General features: G+C 39.7%; 1 protein-coding gene across 1 annotated transcript in view; it reads right to left on the bottom strand.

Moving 5' to 3' along the window:
• LOC135874675 (cadherin-10) overlaps positions 1-18104 on the bottom strand; it is a 111602-nt gene that overhangs the window by 37780 nt on the left and 55718 nt on the right. Inside the window, exons 3-4 of the mRNA XM_065399575.1 lie at positions 6489-6608; positions 5859-6026 (exon numbers count right to left, since the gene is read on the bottom strand). Coding sequence (XP_065255647.1) covers positions 5859-6026; positions 6489-6608 — 288 coding nt within the window. The remainder of the gene's footprint in view (positions 1-5858; positions 6027-6488; positions 6609-18104) is intronic.

Here is an 18104-nt window from a genome sequence, read left to right as displayed (position 1 = left end):
TATTTTTTTCAATGAATATAGCTATGTTCTAACTGTTTTTCATTTTAAAATTTTAAAATGTTTTGTGGTGCATAAGAAACACTCGTTGAACTTTGTTCTGCACTGCCTTTAATACATAGAACACCATCCCCAAAGCCAGACTAATTCCACTCCTTTGAATCCCTTTGCAAGTCCACTTCTTAATGCCTATAATACATTGCCCAACAGATAATGGATCGCTTGAAGGGCTATTTGGAATGGGGGCTAGGGGTGGGGGAGATAAATGGAACTACCAAGATATTTGTATATCATCATCCTGACCTGGTCTATGGTACTTATACAACCCTCATCACCATAGTATCAGACCACTCCCCCACCCCTTCTGTCTTTTTGTTTGTTTTGTCTTACAGTTTAAATTCTTTGGGGCATGAACTCACTATGGGTTAGATTGTGCCTTTAGGCACAAATCAGAGCAAAAGGTGGAACATAATTGGCAACACACAGGCTTATATAGCCCTGTCAGGCACTGTGCCTCAGAGACTAGTCTGAGACGCCTCCTTCCTCCTCGTTTTGGAGGGTAAGCAATTTACTATGTACCAGTACCAGCAGCCAACTATGACGCTCCTGCATCCACTCAGCTGTGATGGCCAATGTATTTAAAGGTGAGAGGGGGAGGGAATGGGAGGAGCTCCACCGACTCCTTGTCCATCTACTCTGGAGTATATATGTGGGGAGGGGAAATAGTGAGCAGGCCACATCCACTTACTCCTGTGCGTCCAGGCCCAATTAGCCTGCATAAGGGAGGGGCAGAGAGGAGAGAGAGTGTGTGTGTATGTCTGTGTTTGGCATGTAGTCTAATGGTAACATTTTCTAAAGTCACTTTTGAAAATGGGACTTAGGCTCATAAATCACTCCAGTGCTTTTGAAATTTTTACCCCAACACACTATATAGCCCTATGTGTTTGAACTGCACCTAGCACAACGAGACCCTGACCTGCAATCCAAATAAAGAAAAATGAGAGCACGTACTATACAATATTGTAATACTTATACTCAAAACGAGTATTATACTAAAATACTTGTGTGTAGCATGCCACAGAGACATGTTAGCATGGGAGAGTTTAAGCTCTGCTGCTATCTGGGCTTATTTTCTCACACCAAAAGCTATAGCACAGTCTATAATTTCTTGCCTAATAACCTTTCTAAAGTTCTATCGCTTGCTACACCTATGCTCAACCAGAACAACTTAGATTTAAATTACAGAGGGGAAAGATCTGTGAATTGCACTAGCTTTGTGGGTCCAGAGAACTCAAACAAAAGACCTTTGTTGTTTTTATCAGCTAGGATGATCCCAAAACAAAGCTCCACTTCTGAATATAACTGAAGTTAGTGAAAGTGTGTGAATTGATCCAAACATGACCTTTGCGGTCCCTTCTAATCTTATGATTCTATGCTTGTGGCTTAAGCCCATTTCCTGAAAAATAGCAGCAGCAGCTCAAAACCTAGTGTTACATGTCTGTCCAACAGTGGGGATCCTGCTCCCAAAGTGACAGTTATCTGCTTGTGGATGCTCCATGTGGGAAACTAGGCAATTTTTTGTAGCATAAGGGAGAGATTTACATAAGCGCTTAAGGGATTTAGGAGCAAAAGGCCCATTGAAAGTCACAAATCCCATCAATTTCTAAATTCAATTGTGGACATAGGAGCTGGCTAATGTAACTGAATTTGTATTGGATATTCTTATTGGTAAATATCACATGGGACCCGAGGTAGAATTGTCTAATTACACTTGCATCATCTTGTAACTAAACAGAATGAGCTTTAGCTAAAGTCTTAGTAGCAACTGTTGTTCCCAATCATGAGATGAGCACTTGAGAAATTGTGCATGAGCTCTCTGAGAAATGGCCTGGGATTTGAAAGATGTTCATGTTTCTCTAAATGTTCCACAAAAGGATGCTTTTGCATAATGAGTTATCTGAAATGCAGCTGTTCATGGCATCATGGTTAGTCATGTCAAAAATCACAACCAAACCAACATGCTGGATTTGTCCACAGCTCTGAAATCAGTTCCCTAAGGGACACGTTTACTAAAAGCTTAACTGAGCAGTTTATTAGTGAAACCTATTAATACCTAAATAAAACCTAAATAATTTGCTGGGATATGTAATGACAATGTACCATCATCAAATACTGGTTAGTCATAACAATCCAAACACAACACAAAAACTGAAGTTATGCATTTCATTTTTCACAGTACTCTAATTAGTTCTTTATATTCTCTACATGTGGCTGTTCTAGGATAACACATCTTTATTTTCCATCACAAAATGCATTTTTTCCATGTCAAAATCACAAGTGGATTGACATGCTGAAGTGGTATATGCGGACTCCAATCCTTGGTTGCACTCAAGTTACTTATGCCACTTTGCTGCCACAAAGTGATGCTAAAGCCACCTTAGCTGGCCATTCCTCCATCATATGGTGATCCTCATGTTCCTACTCAACCTTCCTTCCTTACGGATGGAAAAAGGGGTGTGACCAGAGCATTCCAGCACATTGGTGTTCCCCATCTTCCAGACCACTTCCTTGTGGCTGTTATCAGGTTACTCTAATTTATACCCTGGGACCAGCACCAGGTTGGTCTAGGACTGGGTACCCTTTGTGCTCCCAACTGAGCTGCACCAAATGACCTATGCCTGCAGCTGATGATTGAGCTCACTGGTTATTAATAGTGATCAGTACCCTGAAGTATCCGCAGTAAACACTCCATAACGGACATCAGTGTTGTCTTCACTGGTTTCAGAAAACAGATGTTTATCTAATAAATTTATGAATCTAGTGAGACTGTCCAAATCATGAATCTGAAAAAAATGTCTGATTAATATGACAGATTTATGATTATAAATTCATTAACATAGTAAGAGACTGTCAATTTCTTTAAGCTCATAGACATATGAAGAAGTCAAGAATCATTTTAATGTTTATTTGCAAGTTTTAGATGCAATTTAAAGATTTTTTTAAATCAATACTACTTTAGTAGTGTCATGAATCTGGCAAGTTTTCAATCAATTTCATGAACGCTTTAAGATCTGTGTGTGTCTGGTGTAATGTACTCGATGTCTAACAAAGCAGTTGCAGGTATCAGCAGAAAGAGAGGGGTAGCCATAAAAATATCTCCAACTGCAAAGTAATACAGTAAACATTTGCTATAGATGAAGGGCCTTATAATCACTTCCATTTGAAGTCAATGGAAAGATGCCTACTGACTTCTCTGAGAGTTGGATCAGGCCACAAGTGAATACAATTAATATAAAAGCTAAAAAGTCATAGGTATTCAATGAAGAATTCAGTTATAGCAGTTCTATAAAGTCCACGCAGACTCTCAAGACAACAGTCTGGCCCGTGGTAAAGGGGGGGGGGGGGAAAGGAATAAACAGATATAAGCAGCTGCATCTATATTTAGTGCCTAAATACTGTACTAAATATAACTGCTGAAGCCAATCTATGAGGCTTTTGCCCTGCAGTTTGTAGTGCAGACAGCACCTAGAATATCTTCTGCAGTAGTCTGCAAAACTGCTGAGACCAGCAGGATGTAATACTTTCATGCACAAAGCATCAGAAGTGCCACGATCCTGTATGTACAATATGCATCTACAGAGAAGTTAACATATCAAAAGAATCGCTGTGGAAAACTGAAAGTAGATAGCAAGTGACAGGTGAGTGGCAAATTCTACCCAGGGGAAATAATTGTAAGTACCCAGAACTGTCTTTGATTTATCTATTTTGAATTTTCAGATGAAGTTATTTCTCAATGTAGTCACATGCTATTAAATACAAACAGTAGACAAATGGCTACATATTAACTGCAGTGGTAGCAGAGAATTTAGAAAAATACACTGCATGTTATTTCATAATGAACGTGCTGAAGTCTGAGGTAATGGCCCTGATTCTCCTGTGTCAGTAAAGAATTTAGATGCAACACCTGCAATCTCAAAAGCAGGGAAGCTTTGTCTGGACTGGCAGGAAAAAGGGGCAGTTGCTCCTTTACGGGTTCCCTCTCCCTTGAGGGCTGAGAGGGGAGTGATCAGCAAGGGGTGGGAAGAATCACCTGAGCTGGTGGGTGGGCAAAGTGGGGCTCAAGTAAGTAATTGGTCCCTGTGCACGAGGGAGTAGGGAAGCCAAGATAATTCCTGGCTCCTCCTTGTGGCAGGTATTTCGTGCAGGCACTGATTGCAGAGGGGATACAGTTCCCTAATCAGCAGGAGTTGGAAGTGAACTTAAGGGAAGATATTCCATGAAGAAGCTGGACAACTGAACTGGGGCTCTTAACATTTGGCACAGCGAGGCGAAGCCCATCTTTCACCAGCCCTGCCATTGAGTGCCAACAACATGCTGGGAACAAGCTGTGGAAGGGTGGGGGGACTAAAGACAGCCCTGCATGAGGTGCAAAATGATTAAGGCGGGAATCATAACCTGCACTGTGCAAGTTATTGCTGGACAGTTCCCAGAGGAGTTAAGCTAAGGGCACGTCTTCACTACCCGCCGGATTGGCGGGTAGCAATCGGTCTATCGGGGATCGACTTATCGCGTCTAGTGAAGACGCGATAAAATCGATCCCTGATGGCTCTGCCGTCGACTCCGGAAATCCACCATGGCAAGAGGCGGTAACGGAGTCGACGGCGGCGTGGCAGCGGTCGACTTGCCGCCGTCCTCACAGCCAGGTAAGTTGACCTAAAATACGCCACTTCAGCTACGCTATTCACGTAGCTGAAGTTGCGTATCTTAGGTCGACCCCCCGCTGTAGTGTAGACCTAGCCTAATAAAGTTGTGGCCTAATTAAACCACATCACCTGCATCTCATCTTTCTTCCTGTGTGTCCAAGACAATTATGCACTGCCTGCTATTTCGTAATGAACTTGTTGAAGTCAGAGATATTGTGCTTGACTCTCCTCTGTTGTATACCAATGCAAGTCAGGCATAACATCATTGAAGTCAATGGAGTTGCACCAGGATAAAAGTAGTGGGAGAGAAGAATGGGAATTATTTGCTGTTACAGAATCTTGGGTACTCTATAAATGTTCTGGCTGCAATATATGCAAAATGTTTTAAATAGGTAGTAAAATGTTCACCTACGTAAACCATCCTACCACAAAGAATGTTCAAGGAATATTCTAACAAGTTTGCAATATAAAGACTCTAACAATTACAGGTTACATAAATAGAGGCTAATAATGGTTTCCTATTCTAGTTTGAGACTATGAAGGCTTGAAAGCTGTACTATCACAAAAAGGTTAAAAAAGCAGTATAAAGTGCTTTGATAAGTTTAAGCTGTCAAAAACAGCGATGTTAAATGCCATTCACATTCACTTTGTGAGGTTCTCTGCATATCAGCTTTTTATAGCACTGTGTCCATACAAATACAGATCTGTCTGGATTTCCTTCAGGTAATTCCTCCCCAGAGTTGGGGTCTTCATGATTAAATGTTTAAGCAGGGACTACAGTGCACCTATTTCCTCCTTGCTAAAATTAAAACATGTTTTGTTTTCCAGTAAGAATTAAAAATGGTTAATCTATAGGCAACAGGAAAGAAAGAATTGCTTTAATGCTCTTATGGTTCTGCCCCCCCCCCCCCAAATAATCCTGAAAGGTATCCCAGGTTTCCTTTTGTTATATTTGATCATGTAACCATTTCCCTGAACAAAGGAGTACTGTAACATTTAATTTTCTACTTTAATAACAGTGAATAAATCTGTACATAAGCCTTTTATTCATGTGTGCCCCATAATCTAGATTTACTTTAAATTAAACCAGATGGCGATTGCTTAACTCTTTAATTCTGAAGCTTTTGTTGTGCAGGAGGACTATTAAATGTTGCTTACTCTGGGGGAATCGCGGCGGATTGTCGTTGACATCAGTCAGTGTGATGTTCACCGTAGTGGTCCCTGATAATCCACCCATCTGGCCTCCCATGTCTTTTGCCTGGATAACTACTTGGTACTGCTCCCTGTTTTCTCTGTTCATGTTTGGCAAAGCAGTCCTGATGATGCCTTTAGGAAAACATGTAAGCAATCGTTATCCATCCCTGCATTTTTGACACGCACAGTACCACGATACTGAGTCTTTTCAATGTGTCTTTAAAAACATATTTTTCAAGCGTGCATCCACTATCAATGCAATCCAATTATCTGTGTATCTCTGTGAAGAACCTTCAATACAGCTTCTCTCTCTCTATGTACAATGATAGAAACAAAAACATTAGTACTACATTACAACTTTCTAGTTCCTACCCAAAATAATACAAGTAACTTATGTTTTATTTAGGTAGCTGTAATATAGATGGTTTTCACATTTATTACAAGGATTGTAAGTTACTGAAACACAGGAAGTAAGAAACATTGTAGCCCTTCACTGCTTGGCTTTGTACAAATCTGCTCTATTTTTGGTGAGTTTTCTAGAAGAAAGAAAACTACTCAGCTTGTGGTAGACGAAAACAATATCAGCTTCCTGACCTGTTTCTGGCTCCACAGAGAAATATGGCTGTCCCTGAAGTATGCTGTAGATGACACGGGCACTGTTTCCATATGAAGGGTCATCGGCATCAGTAGCTGTGACTTGCACCACAGAAGTACCTGTAGTATCCAAATTCAGCTTAGTTCTGCATGTCACCAGAAGGAGGAGCAAAAGCACTAGTTTTTATTCAAATCCCATTGAAATTTTCATTGACTCCTGCATCACAGGGACCTCAGTTTGTTCATCTACATATAAATTTGTGGTCAATTAAAAAAAAAAATAGTATTTACTTATTCAAGTTTTAGGATCTAATACGAAGCAGTTTGGAACTTGTTTCCTTAAATCTGAATAGATGATCAGAACGAAGTGAGTAAAGTCAAACCAGAACAGCAGTAGAGTTTAATGCATATCCTTACATGATTATTATTGGCTAATAACCATTATTTTCTTTTAGGTTTTTGAATATAAACAAGTGTCTGTGTTTCAATGACACCAGATTGTCTCATAAATCTTTCTGTGCACTGATATCAATGCATTATACAAAGATCCAGGAATATTAAAGGGACAGCAGATTGAATGTTCACCCAGATCTGAACTTCTCACCCCGGTGGCAAGAAGGAGATATAAGCCACCATTGCCTCTCCACTCTAAAAAGAAAAACAAATACATATTACAGAAAACATGCATATTTATCTAAAAGATACATTTTGAAATGTCTTAATCTTCTATACTTCATGGAATAGCATGGCCATTTCAAACTTTTCTGCAAAATAATCCCTCCCCAAACCCTTCTAGCATCCTCACTATTATTTCTTTTTATTTCTTCTTATTATTCCCCATCCTGTTGAACTCCAAATGATGGCATGTCTAGTGATGGGGAGTATCATGATTATTTCCTATCTATTGTAGCTCCATATACTGCACACACATATATACTTTTGCTTCTCTTGTTCTGAATTAAAAAATCATCTATCACCATGGGATCTGCCCACTTGGCTAGCCATTGGACTTCTTGGGGACAGGAAGTCCTTCAGATACATTTCTTCTCTTGTTCCAGTTATCTTCCCTCTCTTGCATACCTTCACCACATCACTGCATAATATTGACACCTGTGACAACAGCAACCAGAATCAGTTTTCTGTCCTTTTACTGATCTACATTAACCACTGATCCTAAAAGCAATTGTCATGGCAGGGTGTATGGGATAAAGGTTACGCTGTTACTTTGCTTGGAGCACGATTCTCTAAAGGTGCTAAGCACTCTGATCCTGACCTAGCAAATTACTTAAGCACATGATTAACTTTAAGCATGTGAGTAGTCCTGCTGATGTCAATGGAACTATACATATGCTGAATGTTAAGCACATCCATAAGTGCTTTGCTGGACCAGAACTAGAAAGCTCAGCATCTTGCAGAATTCAGTCCCTACAGAGCAAACAAGAAATGACCGAGCAAGGCAAGAGCATGTTGGGGGGACATGCTTTTTTATGTTGATGTTCATATGAACACTTAAAAATAGAATGCAGAATTCATTTAAGAAAATGGTATTGGGAATAGAAATCATAGAAAAAATGGCTCCACGTGGAGACTGGACAAACACAGACAAACATCTGGAATACCTTCTATTATACTAATGATTCCTAAAGACCATGTCCACATGAAGCAGAAAACTGAAAATCTAGAAAATTCTTTGACATATACTAATCTACAGATTTCCTTAGTGACACTGAAAAACCATCTTGGGAACTGATAAAAGGTAAGGCTGTTCTTTTAGACAAGGTACATTTTTAACCCTGTAAATTAAGAAGGAGCCACATGTGCATCTAGATGATGGAAGGCACCAGACCAGAGACTGACTCAGCTGTTTGTGACACTATTACATCTTTTGGCACAGAGTAGATTTTGAGGGGTACAGTGCTCATAACTTTTGCTACTGTGTCTGAAATTAAGTTTTAAGACTCTGATCCTTCAATTTATTGTGTGTGGATGGACTGCTGAATCTGCATGCAACAAATTGCAGGTCAGGCTTAGGTTCCTGATCCCAAACAGCATAGGTGTGAAGTATTGCACATCCAAGGCAAAGATAAACAATGACGAGCACTATTGCATTAATGCAAGTGACACATTAACGAGGAGAAGGAGTCAAGCCTCAGAGACAATGCATACCTAAGTTCCTGATTAGCATGATGAAGGTTTCTTTTTAGACCATGTCTCCTGAGATATGCTCATTCTCTACCCTGGCCTTGCCCCCTTTCTTACCCCGTGCATTCACAAAGAAGGGAGTGGTCACAAAGGGGCTTGACATATACTGCCACCAAGCATGGAAGCCTCTGTTTAGAGCTTAAATCTGTGCTGGAGCACAACTTTGCACACTCTTCTGTATATATCAGAACAACTTGTAAGATCAGGGCCTATATCACAATGGTGTAACACATTATGCAGTGGAGAGAACGATCTTTAAATTCCCAATTCATGCAAGGCAATATCTGTTCCTCCTCTTTAAGCAGCAGTTTATAGACTTACTAGCTGAATTATCTCTATTTCCTTTTAAGAGCTGAGTGAAATTGGAGATGCTCATATATACATATGTTTTATACAGACCAATTAGCAGGATTTATTAAAAGGAAGTCAAATATGTTGCAATTGCATTCTCTACCAAAACTAAAATAGATCTGTCAGAGTTCTCGCTGGAGGGTAATTTGGAGGAAAAATTAGAGAATATACATATAATTTCTGAATCCTTAGCGGAACTGGACCTTTGAGTGTTATTTGATTAAATTTTGAAGGGTAATAAGACTCTGGATATTGGATATTATTTCTTCCTCCTATATGATGATGTATTTTTATTTTGCTTTATGGTATGAATGCTGATGAGAGGATTAAATTAATGGACATTGAAGTGAAGTTACAGTAAAAATTGTCCATTTTTCTTTCTCCATTTTTCTTTTCAATAGCATGTGAATACTCTACATACCTCTTCATGGCTTTGCAACCTGAATGAATGAGGGGAAAGTTGATGCTCAGTGTTTTCCTACATATAAAAGCAATTTAGCGAAACCATGTGAAGAATTATGCCCTTCCTTATAATCAATATTTTAAAAAGTTACAGAGCAACCTTAAAAATGTAGAAATACAAATATTTGAAACTGCCAGCTTGCACTACATTTTTGCTATGCTTCTAAAGAAACAGAGCTTTCTAAGTAATAGGACATTTATTGCTTTAAATTCCATTTTTGATTATTTGCTGTTAAATTAGTTCTTAACTCTGAACAGCTTGTTGTAAACTTTTAAAAAGTCAAGAATGCATGCCTTTTTGAAAGACATGTTTTAGTTAAACATCAGTTGTTTGGCTCAGGACAGGACTAAATGGGTGAAATGCTATGGCCTGTATTATACAGGAGGTCAGACTAGATCAGAGATTCTCAAACTATGGTCCACGGACCACCAGTGGTCTGTAAGGTTCATTCAGGTGGTCAGCAGATAGTTCCCTCTAAAGTGCACGCCTGGGCGGTCACACACAAGAGAATGAAGGGCTACCCACCTAATTAGTGGAGCCACGCAGGCTTGGCTCCACTAATTAGGTGCCTGGACCCTGGAGAAGACGCACATGTAAGGTGAGGTGGTGGCCTTGGGGGGAAATAGGGGGTAGGTGGGAGGGGGCAGTGGGGTGAGAAGAGGGGGCAGGGGGAATTTGGGATGTGCAGGACTGTGGCGGCCAGAGAAAGAGGCGACTTTCCACAGCTCCAGGGCTGTGGCTGCCGGGGAGAGAGACGGCCCTCCTTCCCAGCCTCAGCTCTGTGACTGCTGTGGTGGGGGAGAGACCCCCCTCCTTCCCAGCCCCAGCTCAGGGGCTGCTGCGGTGTGGGAGAGAGGGCACATCCATCGCATTAGAAAGATAAAACTACTGATATTAAAATATGAGTTGTGTGCTTTTATTTGTAGAACAAAAAAAATGTTAATTATTATTAAGATTTTTTTTATATAGCGCTTTTATCCAAAGTGCTTTACAATAGTTAGCTAACGGTACAAACAACATTTCGAAAGATCATTAAGTGGGCTGCCAAGACCCTCACCAATTTTCAAGTGGTCCGCAAAGAAAAAAGTTTGAGAACCACTGGACTAGATAATCTATTGGTCCCTTCTAGGTTTGTTGTTGTTGTTGTTGTTGTTTTTTAAAATCTATACATTTATTTCTTTTCTTCTGGATCTTATAGCATGCCTTTCTGAGAGCTATGCTCCGTCAGCTGTGTTTCTCAAGGTGCACAGACAACATCTGACTCCATTTTCATTTGAAGCCACACCACATTAAGCATGGAATAAATAATTTTTATTTATCACCTCTGTCACCTCCATACCTGTAGTGACCAGTGTTGCAAAGTGTCCCCAGTGCAGTTTCACAAGGTAAATCTATGCTGGAACTCTGAGCAAGCGTCCCAATCCAAGTAGACAGATTCATGCTAGCCCAGTTTGTGCAATAAAAACAGCAGTGTGGATGTTGTAAAAAGCAACAGAGAGTCCTGTGGCACCTTTAAGACTAACAGATGTATTGGAGCATAAGCTTTCGTGGGTGAATGCCCACTTCGTCGGATGCAATGCAACTTCGTCGTGTGGATGTTGTGGCACCAGCTGAGGATCGGGTTAGTCACTTGAGCTTGGACCCAGGAGGTCAGGCGGGCTCGAGCCGTAATGTCCACATTGCTATTTTTAGCACAAGTCTGTCTACTCAGGCCGGAAAGCATGTTCCCAGCTGCAGTGTAAACACACACACACGGTCCTTCTGAAGGCTACATATTTGACCCTGTTCCCACTGAAATCAACAGGAGCAGGCTTGGGCTTTGCATCAATTCACTCATTACCAGATAGTGTCATGCTGAGGGCAATGTGGAGCCACATCACCCGCTGTGGGGTGGAGGGCAGGTTTGGTGAGGGATTGAACTTTTCAATGCTGTACCACCTCTTTGGATGGTGCTGCCTGTTTCCCTTTGTTCACCTGGCCAGTTGCTACGTGGTGGTTGGGGGGGCAAAGCATGAACTCTGTTAAACTTGTGCCTCCTTTGGATGTAGGAGATATTGCTGGGGTCTGGCCCTTGCACAGGGGTGGTAGCAGGGGGCATAAAAGTAAAGTAAAGCTCCTTGCACCCTCTCCATGCACCACACAGGGATCAGACACAATCTCACCTACAATAAGGATCTTGAGATTAGCCAAACAGAAAAAAAGACTAACTTAGTTACATAATATATTCCCAATGCATCCGAAGAAGTGGGTATTCACCCACGAAAACTCATGCTCCTATACGTCTGTTAGTCTATACGGTGCCACAGGACTCTTTGCTGCTTTTACATATCCAGACTAACATGGCTACCCCTTTGATACTTATTCCCAATGAATAATTCTACCAGTTCAAGTTATGATTTGTTCTAACCTGCAGCCTTATTGTCTTCTATTTTGCTATGCTGAATTGCATGAGTGTCTAATCAGCCCCCAAAAATAATTTATTCAGATCAATTTGAATGTGTTAGCTGCTTTCCTTTATGTTTCATCTGCACATTTAGCCACTTTTGAAACAAAACCCTCTTTCAGGCTATTCAGGGTATGTAAAAGTGGACCTTGACTGCCCCTTCCAACACTACCTAGTCTTTACCTCTCTCAAATTATAGTTACCTCTTGAGAAACCATTTGTTTCTCATCTGGTAGCCAATTTTTAATCCATTTCAATAGCTCTCCCATGTACTAGTCTTTATAGATCAAATCTTTGTGGATCAGTCTTTTGTGGGAATAGTATCAAAAGCTTTTCTGAAATCCAAGCAAAATGATTGCACATCCTTCGCTTCCCCTTTGTTTGCCAGTTCAGTAATGTACTGAAAAATACTGAAACAAATTTATCAGACCTCTTAGTGTTGCATAGTCTTTCATCAATGTTTCCATTTTAAAATGAAGTCAGCTTAGGTAACCCATGAAAATAGGTTGCATTTTTGATGTTCCATGATATGGTACACCATTTTAGATGGGTAAGTATCTCATGGCATTACTGAAACAAATAGCAGATCTGATTCTCCTCCTCTTACTTACACCTGGTATAAATCAAATTAATGGAAAATTTGTAAGAGAGAAGAATCATGTCCAGTGCACTTAAGAGACATTTCCTAGTGAAAGAAGAACTGTAAATACTCTGCTCTATGCAGCCCTCCAGTTAAATCCTGTCCCTTGGATGTACATACATAACTCCTGATGAAATTGGTAGGAGGCAGAGCTACATGTTGAGAGCAAACTCTGACTCTTACGTTATAAAGCTGAGACTACCATTGTATGGTAGGACATAAAAGGGCCAGGATTCACCAAGCACACTCCAACTACTCTGTAAATAGACCAAAGTAGCTGGAATGTACTGGTGAATCTGGTACAATATATATAATTTACAGAACAATTGCATTAATCCAATTTTACCCTGCGATAACTCCACGTTTTATACCACACAGTGCAGTAATCCACTGCTGAATCAGGCCAATAGCATTTATATGATATAACTAAATAGCCATCTGCTAGAATATTATAGCTCTCAGAAGGCATGTCTGAAAATAATTGTAATGATACCTTTTGAACATCTCTAAAGTCTGACCTAAACTGGGTATAATAATATTAATACACTTCACACTTTATAGTGCTTTCCATGTAAGCATCTTAAAACACTTTACAAATATTCATGAATTTAACCTTTCAATTAGGTAAGGATCAGACAGGATAATTCACAAGAAAAAAAGTCGTATAGGAAATGCATGGCAGAGCTTGGACAAGAAGTCAGACCGTCTCCCTCCCAGTTCTGTGCATTAACTACACACTAAGCTCCCTTCTGCTGGAGTAGCTATACAAACAGCATGCTGAAATAGCAGAAAGCTATCTGCTGTTTCTAGAGAAAAAGAGGGGGAATAATTGCATATGCTTTCCAGTTTGTTAATTTTTGAAATGCGAGCACTATATTACATGCAGCAAATTATGTGGAGAGGAGATAGACTCAGTGAAAGTAATGTCAGAAAGAGCATCTAGGTACCTGGCATTCGAGTAAGTGGGCAAAAAGGTGCTGGAGACAAGCATAGCACTAGAGATTGTGTAAACCTTTTTGGGTGGCCTTTCAAAAAAATAACATAATAATCATTATTCCTTGGATTTTTCTGCTGCTGACTGTAGATTTTATTTTAGTGTGCAGTGGATTGAAAAAGTGTTTGGTAAGAAATGTGAAGATGGAATGTGATCATATGAGCCATTAAAACCGGTCATTCTGAGATTCTAGCTGAGCAGATGCGGGAGGGTTTTGCTGGGGAATTAGCAGAAAGAAGTAAAGAAAAAATAAAAATATCCAAAGTGTTAGCATGGTGAGTGATTTAAATAAGAAGGGAATGCTATAGAAAACAATTATTGCTATGATATTTTAGCAGTGGGAAAAGGGGACATATCATACTAATGAGAGAATGAACAAAAAACCTGGGGAGCAAGTAGAGCAGTGGCAGCTATAAATAGTCTCTATTGGTCTTCTGAAGAAAAAGACAAAAGGACAACTATGTCTAAAGATGACAGGCTAACTGTGGGATGCCCAAGTTGCGGTCCACATGTAAACCCAGAGGGAGGTTACACCTTTATGAAGTGCACGTTGATATCCATAATGTAGGAAGGCAGAATTGATTAGAGGGCTAGAAGAACAACTAGGAAGGATGATAGCCATCAGAGATGTGAAGAAAATCATAGCTTGGGGAATTCATAGGCGGTGCTGCTAAACCCTGAAGATATGAGGTGAGATAAGGCTAAGGGAGTGATTAAAGAACAGAATTCCTTGGCTGGAAATGATGAATAGAGAAGAATAATTGAAAGGAAAGAAAGGATGAGATCATAAAAGGAATCATCAGGTTTAAAGTCAGAAATGTCTATTCTTGTCTGAAGGATATTAGCAGAGAGTCCAAAGGAAAAAGCACAGGGAAGAAAATGGATTTATCTGCAGCCATGAGAAGAAACCCTCAGTGAAACATGAGAAACACCAAGAAGACAGGAAAGAACAAAGAAGAAAGTTATAAGTGGTAATCCTTTGGGACTCAGTGAGGAAAAGAATGAAGGAAGAGGATATGTACAGTAATCTACATAAAGACATCAGGGCAGCGGGCAGCCTTACTGGGATACTGACCTAAATGCAAGGTCCTCATCTTTGCCCATGACCTGCACAGAGGAAAAATGAACAAGGTAATACGGGTCATGAACAAAAGACTAAGATAGGTAATACTGCAGGGTGACATTCTCAGACATTTCTCTCATACCACAACCAGAGGCAGAATTCCTAAATGCACAAGGAATGCACTAGCTACTACCCCAACCTAAGGAAGAGCAGCATATTGCTGCAGGCATGTCCAGGCAGCTCCACAGTTTGATATACTGGGGAATAATCCTGAGTCCTTTCCTATTCTCTTTGGAGTATTTCATGATCAAAGGGATACTAGGAGGGAACAGTCCCTGTGCTCCAGGGATAGGGTGACCAAATAACAAGCGTGAAATATTGGGACACCTTTTTTTTTTTTCCAGGGGAGGTGGGTGGCAGGAAAGGGAAATAGTTGCCTACATAAGACAAAGCCCGTAATGTTGGGACAGTCCCAATAATATTGGGATATCTGTTCGCCCTATCCAGGGAGAACCAGGATTTTAACTACGTCTTACTGCTGCCTCTTCCACCCTTTTCCTACTTGTGCACTCATGGAGCTGCAGGGCACATATCTGGCCTTCTGTGAAGAATGCAGACTGTTTGGTAATGACACTCTTCACTTGTGCAAATTGTGAAAAATCCTGGGGGCTAAAAACTTGACAGGTTTGTTTGAAGGATAGGGAATGATACATGAAATCTTAGTAAAATGTTAGAACTAAAAAGGGCCATAGAAAGATGTACCCAAGAGTTCGGGAAAAACTGTCAGAGTAAACTGCAGAACAGTTATTGGTTATTTTTAAGAATTCTTGGAAAAGAGATGAGACCTTATAGAGAAATTCTGTAGATTTTAATAGGGCTGAATGCAATAGGAATCCATAGAACACTAAAAACTTCTTCATTAAATTCTATCAGATGCTTAAGAGAGCCTATAGAAAGGATATGATTTTCTATTAAATTGTATAGGACTTTCTCATAAAGGACAATTATTCCAGAAACAGAGTAAAAAGATAATATGTGATATTATGGTTATGGCTGAGATGGCACTTTCAGCCTAGGTTCAATGATTTGTAACTTTATTTGGGAAAAAAAATGGACCTTATTCTTCCCAGTGCTTAAAGGGGTCTGAAAAAAAATGGGGGTCAACAAAAATCTGGAAATGGCAGCTCTGGTAAGGCAGTTATTAAAGTGCGCCCCTCCGTCATGTGGCTCAGTTTTTATTTTGTTTTTTTTTAAATCTATTTTATTTATTTATTGAATAGGGTCTGTGACCCACTCCCTATTTTAAGCACTTTCACCTTGCGCCTTGTGTAATTTTTATGCTTGTGCTAAATGGGCATAAAATGCTACTGTTATGGGTTGAGTTAAACGTCCTTTAAACTGATGGTTGTCATATCTGCCTTTTATTATTGATACATGTAAGAAACAATTAAGGTTCTTTATGGAACCAGATAGAAGAAACAATAACAGCCTTCACCCAAAACAAAGGCACATCACCGCCCAAAATATAGGCAACTGCAAGACATATAAGCAAAGGGGTTTGCCTGAGTATTGTTTGGTGGTGATGTCTGTGCCTGTCTCTGAGAGAGAAGCAGGAGAAACAGCACAGAAGCTGAGAGGGAAGCAGCAGAAAGCCAAGGTCACACCTAGAACAAGCACTGGGAACACTGCAGAAATGCCTGGAGAGAGCTTTTGGGCTAGGTGTTGAGCGGGCTAGGGGCTTGGAACTGTGAGAAAAAAAACTCTTCTGTTGTTTAAATCCTGCTGTGTTCAGGGAAACAAGATATGCTGTACTTTCTTAGTAAATAAGCATAACTGCATCAATATCAGCTTAATTGTTTCTGACATGTATCAATAAATGAAACAAACCACTAATTCTGGCTAAGTACTAGGGTTAAAAAGGGGTAGCACTATTACCCATGAATGTGAGTGCAAAATTCTGATTTGGCAGCATTTTACATCCACTTTGCACAGCAGTAAAAAGTCAGGCCCTATGCTTTCAGCTGAAAAATCTTATGCATTATTTCAGCCTGTTAGAAAATTGCCCTTGAATTTGTATTTATACTGCCTGGAGCCTAGAAAAAAATCCTGCTGGCAACTCACAAACAGAAAAAAGGCTTCATTTGTGAAATAAAATTGTTCACAGTTAATTGTTTGAGTAGCTGTTATAACTGAGCTAAAACAGTGGTCCAAATCTGCTCTTTACTCACAGAATTTAGTCCTATTAACTTCCGTAGGACTACTTGTGTAAGTAAAAGGGGCAGGATTTTATCAACTATACTCAGAATACACAAATTTTGCTTTCTGTGATAACTAGTGCATATTCCAGGTATATAAATATTATCCATCCACCTTCAACATTTGCACTGGATTGAGCCTAGCAGATGCAGTACTCTTTTTTTGCAGTGCAGCGGTTTCAAAGGTTGTTTACCTGGTGACATGAAGTACATACTGGCACCTATAGACCCAGAGAGTGCAAAACTTTGAACTGAATGTGAGGTCTAATGATTGCACATGAAACTATAAGTCACGAATATCTCAGATGCATTGACAGGAAAGGGGCTTTTTTGTAATTGAGAGCCAACTGCTTGAAACTGAACATGGAATCATTCACATTAGGTATTGTACATTAGGAAAATACTTTAAATGAAGGCACTGAATCACTTTCATTAAATGTATCCAAAAATAGTTTATATACAGCCTAATGGGATGTCTTTTAGGGAAAGATTGTGAGGATGGGACTGATGATCTGAGATATCTTTTCCAATCCCAGCTCCTTCCATATGCCTTCCTTTCCATATGATACAGAATTGTTCTGTCAAAATCTTCTCCTTAATTGAAGCTGCATGACATTTGCTGAGACTTATGATACTAGAAAAGCTCTAATTTATATATACACATTATTTGTGTGTTCCATTTTAAAATCACTGAAGCTAAATAACCTTGTTGTGATCCCTTCATCATTCAAACTAGTTTTGTAGGGTCCCAATTAGGGCTGTCGATTAATCACAGCTAACTCACGTGATTAATTAAAAAAATAATTGTGATTAATCAGTTTTAATCGCACTGTTAAACAATAGAATACCAATTGAAATTGATTAAATATTGTGAATGTTTTTCTACATTTTCATAAATATTTTATTCTGTGTTGTAACTGAAATCAAAGTGTATTTTATTCTTGATTGCAAATATTTGCACTGTAAAAATGATAAACAAAAGAATTAATATTTTTCAATTCATCTCATACAAGTAATGTAGTGCAATCTCTGTGTGTAGATTTTTTTTGTTACATAACTGCACTCAAAAACAAAACAATGTAAAACTGCGGAGCCTACAAGTCCACTCAGTCCTACTTCTTGTTCAGCCAATTGCTAAGACAAACAAGTTTGTTTACATTTACAGGAGATAATGCTGCCCTCTTCTTATTTACCATGTCACCAGA

The sequence above is a fragment of the Emys orbicularis genome, chromosome 2 (genome assembly GCF_028017835.1).
Source record: "Emys orbicularis isolate rEmyOrb1 chromosome 2, rEmyOrb1.hap1, whole genome shotgun sequence".
Classification (NCBI taxonomy): Eukaryota; Metazoa; Chordata; order Testudines; family Emydidae; genus Emys; species Emys orbicularis.
Note: the sequence above shows the minus strand (reverse complement) of the source record. Positions and strands in the feature narration are given on the sequence as shown.